The sequence below is a fragment of the Bacillus rossius genome, chromosome 3 (genome assembly GCF_032445375.1).
Source record: "Bacillus rossius redtenbacheri isolate Brsri chromosome 3, Brsri_v3, whole genome shotgun sequence".
In the NCBI taxonomy this organism is placed as follows: domain Eukaryota; kingdom Metazoa; phylum Arthropoda; class Insecta; order Phasmatodea; family Bacillidae; genus Bacillus; species Bacillus rossius.
In genome coordinates, this window is record NC_086332.1 from 9,203,156 (window position 1) to 9,221,458 (window position 18,303).

Genomic DNA, 18,303 nt, shown 5'->3' on the forward strand with positions numbered 1-18,303 from the left:
GACAAGTGATGTGACTTCTGCATCACTTTTTCCCTTTGATACAGCTGAGTTCCGGCATGCTCTGGTATCATAACGACACTTGGACACAACACCACTGGCAAGGACATGATTCAGTGTCTGTGCTTCTATTTATGATTGATTTTTTGCATTACTTATAGTTAAAAAAAAATGTTGCTTAAATAGTTAGACTTGAGAAGTAATTAAATTTTCATAATTTTTTTTAACATACTGGTAAAATGTTGGCAATTTGTAATATTTTAATCAGCGCAAAACATGAAATCTTACTTTATTCTAGTTTACAAGTTCTATGTTTTTGTTTCATTGAAGGCGTAGTTGACTTCTTGAAGACTCTAAAATGCCTTTGTATTCGTCATTACCAATTTTCTGAATACAATGCTGGAAACAGACTTACAATATTAAGGCTGTTGTATCATTACTTTAATCAGAACTATGTAGTTATATTACTGTACTTAAATCATTTACTCTACTATTGTGGCTTTTAAATTTAAAGGAATTTTTTCCTTGCAGGTCTTGTCTGAAAGTTATTCAAATGACCTGTCATATATATATATATATATATATATATATATATATATATATATATATATTTTTTTTTTCAAGTGTAATAAAATTAATTTGGGGAACTATACAAAACCTAATTTTTGTAATCAATGTGTCAAAATGTTTACCAGGTGACTCATTTTACATGAAAATGAAACAGGTAAAGATTTATTTACCTATTTACTATATACGTAACTTATTTACTTTATTTTTTGTTACAGTATTTTATCACATTTGTCAGCACTGAAGCCACCAGAGGGCTTTGATCTGTTTCCCAAGTCAGTGTTTGGGTGGCTGGACACCCCTGAAGACCAGCCCAATTGCGACATCTACGGAACTGTCGCGGCAGCTGTACGGCAAGGAGCGGAGGACTGGTATGATATTTGTTTGACGATGAGTAAAGTGAGTGATTGAGATGCTCAAACCGCACACTCCCGAGTTTTGAGCGAGAGTTAACGCGCAGGTTCATTGCAGGTTTTGCTCTGCTGCCAGCACCAACAATGTGGAGTCGGCGAATGACGAGTCCGCTCTCTCTGGACTGATCAAGCTGGTACAGTTGGTGAGGTGCGATCTGCAGAGAGCGATAGATTTCCACGACAAATTGTTCTTTACGTAAGTTTGCACTTGTATCATGCTTATTCTTCTGTGAACATTTAGATTGAATCAGTTAATTTCTGAAGATATCAAGTTCTTACTGGAGAGTAGTTTATGGTTCTTAATTATTAAGCATGTATGATAGCATAATTTGTTAAGAATTTTAACTGAAATAAAATTTCTGCACTTTTTTTTTTCAGAACTCTTCGGTTTTCATATGCAGCCACATTGTTCTCTGTATACGAAGTGAAGGTAAATTAGAGCATCGATTACTGTTGTTAAATTCATATTAGTTTGCAGTCATTTTGCTGTAATATTGTTCGTGTTGACAACAGATTGCAGAGATGGCGAAGGAAGTGGTGATGGACGTGTGCAAGACGCTGAGACCTCTCAAGTTCAATGAACGCCCGGAGGATGGCATCTATGACAATGAACCTATCACCATGGGCACTACACTCTTTGAGCTTTACCTCGACTTGCAGAGATTTGTCGCGTGAGTATATGTTTAGACAAAAGCGAGCCAAATATACCAATATGAATAATTACTGAACTTGCTACAGTTAAATTTTTACTTCAAAATGGGAGCTTGAATATAAATTCTATGTTTTTATTATGATGGTGAATAGTCCTGTGGTAAAAACGCAATAACACTTGATAATTCTTGTGTGATTCAAAGATTTTGAAATACATTTGATGAAATACAAAATGTTTTATATTAAACTGAAAATTGATTTTGGCAAATTAATACAAACTGATAAGTATGATTCATAACATAAAATTTTAAATGTCATCAGAAATGAAGTAAAAATTCAAGCAATAGAAATTAACACTGTTGTACACTGGTAATCAACTTGTCAAGAAATTAAATTTTTGCACCAATATTTTTCATGGCATAGATAATACAGACAATTAAGCTACAGGTAACTTCTCCATAACAAAATATAAATTTACATATTCTCCTTAGTTTGGCTGGATTTTAAGCTGACAACCTTTCAGTGAGTTATATTTTATTTTTGAAAATTATTCTGTGTTCTAAATTTGGTGTGTGAAAGTGCGTGTATAAGCATTTGTATCCTTGTACTAGATGTGTGTTGTGCAAAAATGCATGTGAGTGTAAACACTAATGCTTTTCGGTGAGTGAGCTGTTGGTTTATTTAATTCTTCGTAAATAGAGATAAGAGAACATTGAGGAAATTCTGTTGCCTTTGATTTCGAACCAGGAATGGTCTTCAATGTGGAAGCATTAGTCAACTTTGCTTCTTCATTTTATGGCTTTCTTTTCTCTACTTGGTTTTCTGGTGGCCAAAATTACTATGGTGTACACTCTTGGTGTGAGAACACAAAATTAAACTAGGGAAAATTATTTATATTTACTTAATGAACCTAATGAAGAATGATTGGGCATCCATGCTGTCATTCAGATAGCATTATACTCATGGAGATTTTGCGAAGATTTTTCTCAAACATATTGTACACCATCTCGCAAGAATACTTTTTCGCTTCAAATCATAATCTGTTTTTAATGATGTCTTTTAAAATGCCATAACCTTGGCCATTATGTTTTTCAAAGATCAGATTCCATCAAATATTTTTTTTAGACATGTTATAAATTTTCTTGTAATATGATTTTTTTTAATTGTTCATAAGTTACAACTTTTTAATGCTCCTCAAACCCCAATTTTTTTTACACTTGGTGACAGTTATCAGTCTGGGTCTGTCGCACGCCCCGCAGACGTGGGTGACTAGAGGGCTTGTGTCCCACCGCAGGCTGGGCGCGGGACTGGGCCCCGGGTCGCAGGAGGGCACGGCGGTCCACAACTTCCACACGTGGTTCCACCGCGGCGTGGCCCAGTGGCTGGACATCGCGCTCTACAAGGCGCTGCAGAGGATAGAGAAGGCGGTGGAGCTGGACCAGCTGGTGCCCATAGACACCAGCGTCAAGTACAGCTCCTCCGCCGTCGACACACTCTCCATCTTCTACCAGGTACTGCATATATATATATATCTATATCTCTCTCTATATATATATATATCTCTCTATATCTCTCTCTCTCTCTCTCTTTGCTTTGTTTTATGTCATTACTAGCTGCCTGGCTTGCGCTTCAATGCCTCATTCATTTTTTTTGACGTGACGTCTAATAAATCAATGAACGCCGGCTGCACGCACGAAAAAGTGTCCCGTTACGCACAATGTGCCGTTATGCTGTGTCCCGTTATGCTCATTGTACGCTTGCCCCGCATCTGTCTCTCTTCCACTCGATTGGAACAACCATCGATTTGACTTTTTCGAGGCACATTTAAACTTGAAACACTCCCATTCATTTCCTACTTTTCCTATCATCGTCCTATCCTTAACAGAATAACACAGATTGGAAGAAGTTAAATAGCAAACATGTATAAAAGTTATTGTTACAATAATTTTTTCGTTAAAGGAATAAACATAATTGAATTAATGAGTGAAAATAAAGTAAATTTATCAATTAAATTGTAGATTTCATTTCACTCCTTCTTGGTATCCATACAAAATAGTGATAATTCAATAAAAATTATTCAATTTTATTCATAAAAGTATGCAATCATTTCATCTATGTTTTGTTATGACGTCACGTTAAACTATCGTCCGTAAACCAACTTTACAGACAACCAATTTTTTTTTTTTTTTGTAATTTGTTTGAAGTATTTACACACATACAAAGCATCTCTCTAATTCTCTTATCTATCTATGTATATCTCTATATCCCTCTTGACATATACAGTAGAACCCCTCATATCCGACCTTCCCACAACCGACTCCTCCGGATATCCGACCTAGTCTCCGTGGTTGGCGAGCCTGTTCAGACTTGAAAAAGTGACGCAAACTGTAAGGTCAGACGTGATTGTTGGTGTAGAATGTGCTCGTACTATAATCTTGTACTGTTCTATGTTTTTTAACGTAACGTAACGTATTATGGGCAAAAAAATTGGAGGGACACTTCCGCAAAATCAAGTTTGGCAAAACTGAAACAAAAATACATTACTGAATTCTTTAAATAAGGTTTGCTTACATTGTATTCATCTTATAATCTATAATTTAACAACAGTAAATGTTCAAAATTTATACAGCAACATATTTACAAATAAAGTTGTATTACTGTACAAACTGTATAGCTAGGAAAGGCATTTTTTTTTGCTCCTACGGATATCCGACCTTTTGGCCGTTCCGACCATGGCCCGGTCCCGCCATGGTCGGATATGTGAGGTTCTACTGTATTTACATCTCTCTTTATGTGTCTTATCTCTCTGTACATATATCTATCTATATCTACCTCTATCTCTATCTCTATTTCTCTTCTATATACCTATATCTATATATGTATCTACATATATCTGTTGATTGGCCAGTACATACCAGGAAGAAGTTCAAATATCAGCGAACATTAGCTTGGAAACTTTTGTAGTCTTTTTCGAACCTCCACGAAGACCAGTCTTTTATCAACGAATTCCAGAGTTTGGAAACTTAATTTTTATATTGAGTTCCATATTTAAAGACACTTTTACTTGTGAGTGGTAGAAATTGGTGAAATTCCACGGGAAGAAGTTAAAAAGTATTTTAATCATTGTCATGTTATAAGGGCATTAATTTTGTTGTACCAAGATTCAAGTAGGCAAAGTAATAAGGGGTGGCCTAAACATTAATTTATTCGTAGCAAAAATTTTTTTCTAATAGTAAGTTTGGAATTAAGAAGAGTTGGTATAAAATATCAGTGTGAATAGTCAACGATATTCATACTTGGACAAACTCACTTAGGAGTGTAAGGCGCAGACTACAGGATGATAATTTGCCAGCTACATTGAAAAAATTACTACATCAAGTCAATCCACCGACCGAGTCAATCCACCGATATTTCGTCATTGCTGTTACATGCAATAAGTCGTCCATGTACCGGCCGATTGAAGCAGTCGCTGTTCCATGATTCTACAATTTGCAATAGACTGCTTCTTACCAACTTTTGAACTTCGTTGCAGATCTTCGTGGCAGCTATTGAGAGAGAATTAAGATCTACATGTCTGTTGAATGTCCCTAACGATAGGAAATGTTAATTGTGTAATAAACAACAGATTTTATAATAATCAAAATTCCTTTTTGTGTTTCATCATTTATTTGGTATTCTCAAATACTAGATTATCTTCAAGTTACAGACTGTCGAATTTTATGTCTTTTGCTCACTGCAAATTGTAACTTGACACTCAAATACCAAATTAACTTAGAATCACTAGTTAAAAGGCAAATGAAGACACACTGTTAATATTTATAATCCAGTAATATCCTTTTACAATTAATTTTCAGCTTTTGGTCAAGTGGGAGAGACGCTCCAACGCGGAACCACATATGTTATCTGTGAATGGTATCCCGTTGATTATGATAAAAAGAAGATAAAGTTCTAAACATTTCATATATAAGTTTAGAGTGGTGCTGAAATAATTAGAATTAGATTTTCATCACAAGTGTGACAATGACTAAATAGAATCACACTTTATTTACATAAAGACACAGCATAAATTTTTTTAAAGTACCAAAATGCTGTGACGATTGTGTGGTGATCGCCACATTTGTCTCGTGTCCCGAAGTGCTCCGCCTGGCGCGAGCAGTGTGTGGATTTGTTTTTGGAACGCGCCTGGTCTCATGCGGTACTGTTAGTTGAACTGACTGCCATGCGGTGAACCACATGATGGTGTGCAAGTTTTTCTGGTAGTATTCCTGTTGGTCGCTAGAGTGCTCTCTGTGTTTTCACGCACGCCTGATGTATTATCTTTAATCTGCGCTAATGATTGGCTTGGTGCATGGAGTAAATTTTGTCAGCATATATAAATGACTTGCAAGTAATGGTTACTGAGGGGTATGATTAAGCTCTGCAGAGTGTTATGTGTGTTGCACAGTGACGCAAGTCAATTACCTGTATACGCCAGCGCTTTGAGTTCCCCGTTTTAATGAATAACTATCTGAGTTATTGAATAGAAAATTTGCATTTTGTGAGTTCAGATTGTGTCGGAGAAAAACACAAATAAAGTGGTTGTTGACTGATCTTTACACTAATTATTGTATTTTGTATTACTACTTTGTCCACCCTTCCCTATGCTTGATTTTATGAGAAACTCCAAAGCAAGGTAGTATACAATGGATTGCAAGATGCACCCCATTTAAAAGGTGTGTCGTATAACCTAGTATATTTGATAATTAGATATTCATATTGGAGTTGATTTATTTAAATGTTTTTTTTTTTCTTTCTTTTTACAGATAAAAATATTTTGGGATCAGCTTTCTTGGCCAGATATTGAAGGTTCCTATACATTTGTGGCTAAAATAATTGATGTAAGTACCTAGATTTTTAATGTAGCATTATATTTCTAAACAAGATTGAATTATATAATCAAAGCAAATGTTGCTCAGATGTGGTGCAATTCCTATCATTTTCATGATGTTCTATTGGCTTCCTGATAGTTACGAATTCTGGCATTTTCTTAACTGCATATTGGGATGTTTTGTAAAACTGTTGCGTGATAAAGTTTCTAAGCTATAAAGTAATTACTGTAAAAGTAAAAATAAAGTGATTTATTTTTTTCATCTATAGATTTGGTTGAAAAATTATTAGCAAGCAAATAGCACAAGAAATGCTTCTGTTGGCGAGTGATATCTAACTTGAAGTGAATGGTTTTAAAAACCTCTGTATGTGCAAATGCTATTTCGATTGCTATTTCATGTAATTGAGCATACAATGAAACACACCTGCTAAATAATAGTGAAAACATGAGCAGAGTTGTAGCCAACTAGCAACCAGCATTGCTATCAGTACTATTCACTGTGGCAAGCCATAATACACCAATCCCTCACATAGCACGTATTCAAATTGCGCTAATTCATTTAAGCAGAATGTTAATTTTTACTGCCCCAGTCTTGACTAGCACGTCTGTAAATTTCAGTTAGCACGAAATCACCACCGGCAAGAAAGTAAGGTATGATGCCATGAAGTCTGCTTCAACTTGGTAAACAACAGATGTGCCGTGGCATACAGTTGGGTATACGAAGGAGGGAAGAGATGCATGTGCAGGTCTGATTATGCATTAGCTGTTGTACAAACATCAGCTATGGTAAGTTCAGTTACGGCTATTGAGTGTAAATGACCAAATGTTTTTACGTCCGCGTGAATGCCCCCGGGCCATACCGTTGTCGCCTGGCCACAGATCAGGCCGTGATGAACTTCAGTCTAGCAAGAGGAAGGTCACTCACACGCACAAGAACAAAGCAACTTCTCCCCATTCGTCTGCCGGTAACTGTACGTGCGCAAGCACCTGCAGTTGGAATCATATTAGAATCATGGCTTCCAAGTGAAAGCGTAATGCATCGTGTTCAAGTATTTGAGACAAAACTAGAAATAAAACGGTGGGCAGAATTTCATGAAGGCCACACTAATGTTGGTTGCACTATAGTTTTAAGCAAGTCAACTATGTGCACAATCTTACGAAATGACTCTATCAGAAGTTTATATAAGTCTGATGTTGGTTGTACTAGCGGGAATGTTTTTTGACATTAGATACCAGTACAGAAATGAATAGATTCACGTGGAAAAGGTTGTTAAATTAATGGTGCAATGGAAAAAAAAAAAATCATGGGACTGACAGGATTGGTATGAACTAATACGCGAATAAACAATTTAATTTTTGAAAAATTAATTATAATGTAAATATGCGGACAGTAATATCAGTTTCACTGCTAGTAAAGGATAGTTGGAAAGTTCGTGGAAAGGTACGTGACGTGAGTTGAAGGTCACGCTCGGGTGGGTAAGCTAACCAGCCTTCAAGTACATAACCACCTATCTCACATTATGCAGTGTTGTATTTATTATACAAAGTATTCGATGGTAGGCTTATAAAGATATGTGCCATATTAATCGTCTAGTGTTATCCTACGGATTTATATTAAGTAAAGAATATTCCCCTACTTATTTTGGAACACATTAAGTAAATTAGCCTTGCTATTTATGGAGACTAATGCTTCAGAATACACGATTTAAAATAACACGAACATTTATAGGAAATAATTAGTCGTGCTAAGTGAGGGATTGGTGTACTGCTATTCCTGCCAGTATAGCTGCCAATATTTGGCATTCGTAATTTTATATATGGTAAACTGCCAAACTTAAGATATGATCAGTAATCTAACGAATAATTTATAAAAAATACAATTGTTTAGTCAATGCTAGGTGGTTCTCTAAGAAGTTTGTAAAAATTGGTTCCAGGACATCTGTAGGTGTTCAGTGTTTTACGCTGATAAGATGAGCAAGAGGGTGGAAGGAATGGGCGAGACAGAGAACGTGTACGAGAAAAAGTTCCAGGTCACGACAGAGGTGAGAGATCATTTTTTATGAATCGTGCCTACAGAAAATAAAATAATTTTTTATTTTTGACAGCTAACAGGAAGACAATTTCAGTTAAAAACGTATCTTTAGACTTATGTTGTTTTTTTTTCCCTAAAAGTTAGTGGCATAATGGAGGAGTAACGTTTTCTTGCGTTGATATTTGTTGGAAACAATAAAATCATTAGGTAACTTTGGTGTTGGTTTGAATAAGTTATGTTGGTACGACTGTAATAGAGTAAGTAAGAAAAGAAATATGGCTAGTGTGTGAGAAATGTGTGTAATAGAAAGAGGAAATTACACAATATTAAGAAAGATGCCGAGTTTTAATATAACCTATTAACAGGTTATGGGCCCAGGCCGTATGAAAGTACACTGGTGTTATTGAATAAGTATCACAGTTTTATTGCGATAGTGATGTGTTGAGAAAAGAAGAAGAAAATACGCAGTGCGGGCATCCATTATGGAATCCAACTATAACTACATTAGATTGGCAAATGGATCAAACTGGAGTGTTTGGAAATTTCAAATTACGGTCGTGTTAAAATCAAAAGGTTTATATAGTGTGGTGTCTGGAGAGGAGTTTAAACCTACTGTGGTGGATGACGATTCACAAACCGAGACGGAAAAGAAGAAATTAAAGGAATGGGTGACACGAGACAGCAAAGCTCAAGAAATAATTGTCACAAGATTAGAAGAAGGACCAATGATGCACATTTTGGCTTGCGAGTCAGCACAAGAGATGTGGAATAAATTGTTATCAATTTTCGAACAGCAGTCGGAAGTAAGCTTGCATCAACTTCAGCACAAGTTCTTTTCTTTAAAATACGAAGGGGAAGGAGTCGCGGCTTTCCTGTCAAAACTGCAAGAGTTGGTGGTCCGGCTGAAGCAGCATGGGGAGAAGCTGTCCGATCAAATGCTAATGACGAAGATTTTAGTATCACTACCGGAAGAATATAAACACTTTGTGTCGGCTTGGGAGTCTGTGTCAACAAAGGACCAAAAACTGTCAGAGTTAAGTGCACGTCTGTTGATTGAAGAGGAGCGTATCTCTGGAAAGGGCAGTCAGGATAACGCCCTGTTGTCTAAAAATCAAGGTAGGCCGAATCCATTAAAGTGTTTTAAGTGTGGGAAGGCAGGACACATTCAGAAAAACTGCTATTCTAATAAATCGAAAACTAATAATCCAGGTGGGAGACGTATGTGCTATTACTGCGAAAAGATGGGACATATCAGTAAAGATTGTAGATGGAGGTTAAAAGCTGAAAATAGCTCTGAACCTGCTCATCGTACACTAAAGGGGGGCAATCTGAATGCTTTTATCAGTGCTGCAATGGTAAGTGAAAGCCTGGATGACAAAAGCTGGTATGTGGACAGTGGAGCATCTGAACATATGTGTGCTCAAAGACATTTTTTTTATGACATGTGCAAGCTGGATAGTGAAAAACATATTGTAATTGGTGATGGGTCAACTCTTGTAGCAAACGAGGTAGGGACTGTGAGAGTAGAGGTGTATGATGGTAATTCTTGGCAAATATCGGAGATAAAAGATGTGTTATATGTTCCTGATATCAAATTCAATTTATTCTCTGTTGGTGCAGTGTTGAGAAGAGGTTATCAAATTGAATGGAGAGAGTCTAAATGTGAACTTACTAAATCTGGAAAAGTGTATGCTGTTGGAACTCTGGAGGGGAAGCTGTACAAGATGATGTTTAGGTGTGAACCAATCCCAGCTGTGGTGAGTGTTGTGAAGAAGCCTTCCATTAAAATATGGCATGAAAAGTTGGTGCACCAAAATACAGAGCAGGTCAAAAATATTCTGAAGAGCCACAACATAGAAGTGCAAGGTACTGAGGACTTCTTTTGTGAAGCTTGCATGAAGGGGAAACAACAGAGACTGCCTTTTTCATCAAGTGAACACAAAACGACGGACACTTGTGAGATCGTTCATGCAGACATTTGTGGCCCGATGGAAACAGCATCAATTGGAGGTTCAAGATATTTCCTATTGATAAAAGATGATTTTTCAAGGTATAAATTTGTTTACTTCTTGAAGTTCAAATCTGAAGCTAAAGAAAAGATTAAGAACTTTCTAAGTATAGCTAAGAACGACACCGGAAATCCAGTAAAAATTCTGAGAACGGGAAACGACACTGAACTGTGCAGTCAAGAAATGCGGAATATCACTGATGAAATGGGAATACGGCACCAGAAGTCTGCACCTTACTGCCCAGAGCAAAATGGGAAAGTTGAAAGAGAAATAAGAACAGTTGTGGAGGCAGCCAGGACTATGCTGGCAGCCAAAAACCTGAACAAAACCTTATGGGCGGAAGCAGTTAATACTGCAGTATACACCATCAACCGGACAGGCACGAGTTCTGTTAAAGAAAAAAGCCCATATGAACTATGGTTCAAGTCAGTTCCTGAAATCAAACATTTTGAAGTCTTTGGAACAGAGACTTACATGCAGGTGCCTAAAGAGAAAAGAAAGAAATGGGACCCTAAGAGCACAAAAGGACTATTCGTAGGGTATCAGGAAAATGCTAAGGCCTACAGGGTATATGTACCGAACCGAGGAAAAATTGAAATATCAAGAAATGTAGTGTTCAAGCCAGATGGTGTAACAACAACAATGGGAATCGAAGTTACCAAACCTATCCAAACTGAAGAGCACTACAGGGATGAAGCGGAAGGCATACAACTGGAAAATGTAGAGGGAAGCAGTACGATTGAACATAGTTCCTTAAATAATGAATCTGCAGATGAAGAGGAATTCAGAGGCTTTGAAACAGATAACTGTGGAAAGATATGTGAAAAGGTGGGAACATGTAATTTGAGGGATAGAACAAAACTAAAGGAACCAAGGTATCTGAGCCAATATGAGACAAGTTTTCTTTGTGCAGATGAGCCGCAAACATACGGAGAAGCAATGATAAGCAATGAAAGGCAAAAGTGGAAAGAAGCTATCAATATTGAATTGAACTCTATAAAGGAAAATGACACCTGGTCAGAAGTTATACCTCCAAAAGATGCCTGCATCATAGGCAGCAAATGGGTATTTAAGATTAAACGAAATGAAAAAGGAGAACCAGTGCAGTACAAAGCGAGACTAGTTGCAAGAGGTTTTGAGCAGCTCAGCATTTTTGATGCAAGTGAAGTGTATGCACCAGTGGCTAAGATGGCGACGCTTAGAATTCTGTTGGCGACTGCAAATGACCTGGGCATGCCAATATATCAAATGGATGTTCAAAGTGCTTTTCTTTATGGTGATATAGATGACGAAGTTTTCATAGCAAAACCAGATGGAATGGAGGGGGATGAAAAGACAGTTTACAAACTAAAAAAATCTCTCTATGGACTTAAAAAATCACCAAAGTGCTGGAACGAAAAGTTCAATGAAGCTATAGAAAGGGAAGGATTGAAAAGATCAAAACATGATTACTGCTTGTATGTCAAGAACACAGACAAAACGAAGCTATATGTCCTGCTGTATGTGGATGACCTGCTAATAGTAGGCAATGATGAGAACCAAATTCAGGCATTGAAAGAAAGTCTGAAGAAAAATTTCAAGATGAAAGACCTAGGACCGGTGTCAAACTACTTAGGAATTTGTATCTCTCAAGATTTAAAGTCTGGAACTCTAAAATTGAATCAAACTCATTTTTTGAAATCATTGTTAGTGAAATATGGAATGGCGGACTGTAGACCCGTGTCCACACCAATGGACCTCCAAGAAACAGTCAACTGTTGCCCTGTCATCTACCGAGGCGGAATACATGGCTCTGAGTGGTGCAGCGGCTGAAGCGTGTTGGATCAGAGGGGTACTGCAGGATCTGGGAGTGTTAAAAAATGAACCTGTGATCCTATACGAAGACAATCAAGGTGCAATAAGAGTGTCAAAAAACCCAGAGAATCACAAACGGTTGAAACACATTGACATTCGCCATCATTTTGTCCGAGAAAAAATCAGTGAGGGTCTTATCAGTGTAAAATATGTTTGTACTCAGGATCAAATAGCTGACATGTTCACTAAAGCAGTGAATAAGATCACACTCTTGAAATGTATAAGAAGTATAGGGCTAGAATAATGCAAATTATTGGTTAAGTTTTGTTTAAGCTGTTCACTTGTTTTGTTTACTTAGTTGTTTCGCAAAGTCTACCTAATAACGTTTATTGAGGGGGGCTGTTGGAAACAATAAAATCATTAGGTAACTTTGGTGTTGGTTTGAATAAGTTATGTTGGTACGACTGTAATAGAGTAAGTAAGAAAAGAAATATGGCTAGTGTGTGAGAAATGTGTGTAATAGAAAGAGGAAATTACACAATATTAAGAAAGATGCCGAGTTTTAATATAACCTATTAACAATATTGTACTATGTACATAAATGATTTTACATGCACTGTGCGGATTACTGTTATTTTATTATGTTAGTTGAATAATGGCTGCTAGTGGTTAAGAGAGATGCCCTTATAAAGTAATTAATTCCAAGCTCGCTACTTGTGCATTCATGAGGTAAGTTTTAGAGATGTTACTCTAATGCCAGGTAAATAAATGGGGAGGACAGGTGAGAAGTGAATAGCACAGGTTGACGTGAGTCTAATTGTGGGATCATAAGAGCAGCAAACAGAAAATTATAGAAGAGGTCTGTAGCATCTAATATCAACAATTTGTTTCTTTATCTGAAGCCATTTGGCATCATACATGAGGTGGAATAAGGTTGGTGCGTAATGGAGCACACTGCTCATTTTGTTCCTGGGTAGCCTGACGAACCAGAGTTGCGATGAAGCAGAAGAAGAGCAGCAGAATGCAAATGGTGAGGGAAATTGTAGAACTACTGTACCATGGAACCCACAGACTAATGGCAACATCCAGGGGTGAAAATTGTAGGTTTCACAAGGGAGACTCGCTGAAATTATTATTTTTTTTTTGTTTGGGGGGGGGGGGGGAGTGGGGAGGGGCATGACCAGAGAGTTTTGTATGTGGGTTCTAACAGATACAAGTCATCTCTGGATGGGATGCTTGTATGTTGCAAATTGGACATATTTTGGCCTATATGCATGCAATAAGCAGTAAATTTTAAAATACACAGTAAGTTTTCCAAAAAACATAGTTTTGACGTTTATTTTAAAACCCTGTTTCACAGTCACAATTTTGCAAGTGCAAACGGGTCCCCTCAGTGAGTCTTCTTAATTCCTGGGGATCCCCCCCCCTCCCCCCGCCCTTCCCAGATCTACACCCATGTCAACATCCGTCACGTTTCCCACTCAGAGTTGTTCTGAATCCATCACAGATTGCCTTGATAAAGTCGAGTGTTCTGACTGCTCACAATCAAAAGCCTTGGGAGTGGTACAAAATGCTAACTTGCATGGCCAGTAATTACACTTGCACAAATGCTTGATATCAAGATTCCAATGGACTAAAACCGTATTAATTTTCAAATTGTTGCAATTTAAGAATGCCTGTGAAATAATTGTTTTTACCCCTTAAAAAAATTTTTATGCAGAAATAAAAAAAAAATTAAATCAGTTTCAAAAAATGTATCTTCTGAAATGAAGTGATAATGACACAGGCATTTATTTATTTCCCTTAAAAAAAAAGGAGTAGGTCAAAAAAATCTTGATTGTAAGGTGCAACTCACTATTACTTCTTAGCATACCTGTTATTTCAATCACAAGCGTTGTCAACCCTGGGCACACTGTTTGAGTAGTTGATAAAAACTTCTATGCAGCTTATACGTACAGTCCACATAAATCTGTAATTAATTTTCCCTGACTTTCCTCTACCAGTATTTCAGATATGCTGACTATTTTCTAAAATAAATGTGCAATTTTTTAAATACATTTTTCAAGTTTTGAAAGGAATTAAGACCAGCCAACCTCCACCATCCCTAGAGCTGACCTCGTTCTCTCTCTGCTTTTCAAAATTCATTTTGTATAATGTGTGATAATATTCGCTGAAACTCAATCTGGTTAATATATATATATAGACACACACACACACACACACTCGCACTGTCGCACTGTCGCACTGTCGCACTGTCACACTCTCACACTCTCACAATCTCAGTTTGGGTGATGGCAGATTGGAGAGTTACATTTTCCCCTCATTTTCCATGACTTTTTCAGATTTACAGTAAATTCCCTGACCTCCCCGACCAATTCAAGCACCCTGACGTTTTCTTGATTTTCCCCAACCTTCCAGAATGTGGACACCTGTTAAAACTTACTAACTGTATTCTTCACTTGGCGGGAACACCGCAGTGACCCAGGGGGCCACAGGGGCCCGAAGGCTGCAGCAGTGTCTGATGTGGACGGCGGGCTGGGCTGGGTTGCAGTGGTGCCTGGCGATCAACAACATAGAGTACGTGAGGCAGTCCATAGTGCCGTTCGCCAAGGAGCTGGGCATGGAGCGGATCCTGCGGGCGCTGGAGGAGTTCCGCAACGAGGCGGCGGCCGAACACTGCCGCGACACCCTGCAGCTGGTCATAGACAACGCGGTCGACACTGTCGGCAACAAGATAGTGGAGCTCCTGGACACCGTGGCGGACAAGGTGACTGCCCCCCGGGGGCAGTACGGGTGCTCGCAGGAGCATACTGCATCACGGTCAGGGGCGTAGCCAGGGTTTTTTTTTAGGGGTTCAAACACCCCCCCCCCCCCCCCTAGCACCAAATCTTTAATTAATTTCTTATTCATCACTCAAACAAATTTCATATTAAAATTACTAAAATTTTTACAATATTTAAATTAAGTACGGAAAACTGCTAAAATAGCAATATTTTACACCTTAAAATCCAAATTTTCCCGGGGGAGGACCCCCGGACCCCCGGACCCCCTCGCTTTAATACGGGGGGGGGGGGGCATGCTTCTTAACACCCCCCCCCCCCCCCCACAAACAAATCCTGGCTACGCCACTGATCATGGTGCATTCAGGGGTGGGAGAGGATGAACAAAAGTTAGGATTAATAAATTAGTTTAGGAACTTGTTGCACCCCTTCAAAATGGGAGTCAACACTGTTCGCAAATTTTACAGATTTATAGCTGTTTTCTATTTTAGTTTTCGATTTATTGTGGCTTGTACACATCATACGCAACACCACAACCGCTGTCCATCTTGACTTGACAGTGGTACCAACAGAGGCTATTATCCCTACTACCATACATAACAATAGCATTTTGTAGTTATGTTTGTGTGTGTGTCCATGGCTGTAATCCATGTGAACTGGGTAATGTACAATATCTTACAGAGTGTTCACAAATTTATACTTAATTTTATTTGACAAAAGGGGAGAGGGGTTAATTGTTAATGGAATTTTTTTCAGGAGGGGGAAGGCACATTTATTGTATTTTTTTGGGCCTAAAGTCTTGTCGAAAGCAAGGTGATTATTGAATTAATTTGAAAATAAAAATCAACAGTATTATATATATGTAATGTACATACATATGTGCACTACAGTAGTTCAACTAGGGTAATCCGGACTAAATGGGACTGGACCTTGTCTGGATCACCGAGAGTCCAGATTAAACGTAAATTGCCTTAAAATGCATGTAATAAATGTTTGAGATGGGTAAACTCATAAATATCAGTGTTAAGTTTTAATACTACACTATACATAGATCTAAATTTTTAACTTATGATCTGATATAGTATTAACAAAATAAAACATCTTTGTGGTTAAAATTAAAAATTTATTACCTAATTTTTTTAAAAATCCTATTTGGATTCACCAGATGTCTGTACGAGTGGAGTCCGGCTTAGTGGGACACAACTGTACATATTAATCAGTTCGTGTGTTTTAAGTATGCATACAATTTAAAATATATATATATATCTTTCCATGCTCATTAAATTAAACTTCCTATGATCTACACTGCTATTGAGAGCACACAGGTTTAAAACTACCTTCGCACGTCTGACTTGGGACGGAACGGCTTGTGTTCGCAGATGACGCCGTCAATCAGCCGCTTCCTGCTGGAGGGGGCGGAGCTCCTGAACCAGGACTGCAACACCGTCGACCGGCTGATGAAGTACCTGGACGACAACCTGGTGACGCTGCACGACCACCTCAGCGTCGACAACTTCGACCGGATTCTGGCCATCGTGTGGGAGAAGCTGGCGGACATCCTGTACGAGATCGTCGAGGCAAACCTGGAGGTGCGTGCTCTTCGCTGGTTGGCCCCGGGGAAGCAACCACATTTTCCCCTCCTTTCCTCCCCCAGAAAGAAAACATATTCAAATTGCTTCCCCATTCAACCGATCACTGGCGGACCCTGTTGCGAACTTAGGGGATGGTGGATGGCCGGAGGGTTTTGGGTGGTATGTATTAACCTCCCAGTAAATGGTGTGACCCAAATTTTGAAGAATTAAAAAAAAAAAGTTCTTAAACTGCTATTTTAACGTATTTCTAAACATCTTAGGAAATCATCATCATCAAAACTTGGTTTCTTTTTTGATTTTGAGGAGGTACTAAAGTTATAAAAATTTACATTCAGTACATAAGCACTTAATACACAAAAAAACCTACATTTGTACAAAAAATAATAAAGTGTCTTTAAAGGTCAGGTGCGTACGGAGTGTAATCCTCCCAAGATTTTTTTTTAGTTAGAGGTTATGGGTTTGGAGTGGGGGGTGTGTCTGTGGTTGGTTAGTATTGATGTGGTTGTGGGCTGTGTGTAAGCAGGTTGTTGATGAGTCTGTGGTTGGTTAGTATTGATGTGGTTGTGGGCTGTGTGTAAGCAGGTTTTTGATGAGTCTATGGTTGGTTAGCATTGACATGGTTGTGGGCTGTGTGTAAGCAGGTTGTTGATGAGTATGTGGTTGGTTAGTATTGATGTGGTTGTGGGCTGTGTGTAAGCAGGTTGTTGATGAGTCTGTGGTTGGTTAGTATTGATGTGGTTGTGGGCTGTGTGTAAGCAGGTTTTTGATGAGTCTATGGTTGGTTAGCATTGACATGGTTGTGGGCTGTGTGTAAGCAGGTTGTTGATGAGTATGTGGTTGGTTAGTATTGACGTGGTTGTGGTCTGTGTGTAAGCAGGTTGTTGATGAGTCTGTGGTTGGTTAGTATTGACGTGGTTGTGGGCTGTGTGTAAGCAGGTTGTTGATGAGTCTGTGGTTGGTTAGTATTGACATGGTTGTGGGCTGTGTATATGCAGGTTGTTGATGTGTCTGTGGTTGGTTAGTATTGACATAGTTGTGGGATGTATATATGCAGGTTGTTGATGATTCTGTGGTTGTGGGCTGTGTGTTAGCAGGTTGTTGATAAGCCTCTCTACAACACAAGGGCATGTTGTTTCGTGTTGACGCAGAAGCGGCGGCCCCCCTCGTTCTTCGCGGGCCTGCACGAGACGCTGAAGATCCTGGTGGGGTTCTTCAGGCAGGGCGACGAGTGCGACTCGGCGGGCCAGGACTCGGAGGTGCTGCGCAGGATACAGCACCTGCTGATGGTGCACGGGCTGGAGACGGGCGAGCTGGTGCTGCAGTACTTCCTGGAGCGGCTGCCGTGCCAGGACGACCCCGACACGCCCTCGCTGGGGCTGCTGACCGTGAGGCTGCAGCTGGTGGAGGACACTCTGCGCGTCGAGGTGATGAGCGCCAGGAACATCCGCGCCATGGACTCCAACGGTGAGTGTGCGCGCTGCATCCCCGCCTTCCTCTTGGCACGGCGTCTTCTTCAAACAATCACTCCAGTCTTATTGCAAACACACTGATGGTTTTTTGCACAAGTAAAAAATCTAGCATTCTTTGAGCATTCGTCTTGT

The 18,303-nt window shown here is 38.8% G+C and overlaps 1 protein-coding gene across 9 annotated transcripts in view; it reads left to right on the forward strand.

Annotated features, from left to right (window-relative positions):
* LOC134530180 (protein unc-13 homolog 4B) overlaps positions 1 to 18,303 on the forward strand; it is a 150,972-nt gene that overhangs the window by 120,897 nt on the left and 11,772 nt on the right. For all 9 annotated transcript variants that reach the window (XM_063364820.1, XM_063364822.1, XM_063364825.1 and 6 more), the window contains 10 exons: positions 783 to 935; positions 1,036 to 1,173; positions 1,356 to 1,407; positions 1,491 to 1,648; positions 2,923 to 3,139; positions 6,431 to 6,505; positions 8,430 to 8,537; positions 14,882 to 15,097; positions 16,490 to 16,699; positions 17,851 to 18,166. In XM_063364820.1, coding sequence (XP_063220890.1) covers positions 783 to 935; positions 1,036 to 1,173; positions 1,356 to 1,407; positions 1,491 to 1,648; positions 2,923 to 3,139; positions 6,431 to 6,505; positions 8,430 to 8,537; positions 14,882 to 15,097; positions 16,490 to 16,699; positions 17,851 to 18,166 — 1,643 coding nt within the window. The remainder of the gene's footprint in view (positions 1 to 782; positions 936 to 1,035; positions 1,174 to 1,355; positions 1,408 to 1,490; positions 1,649 to 2,922; positions 3,140 to 6,430; positions 6,506 to 8,429; positions 8,538 to 14,881; positions 15,098 to 16,489; positions 16,700 to 17,850; positions 18,167 to 18,303) is intronic.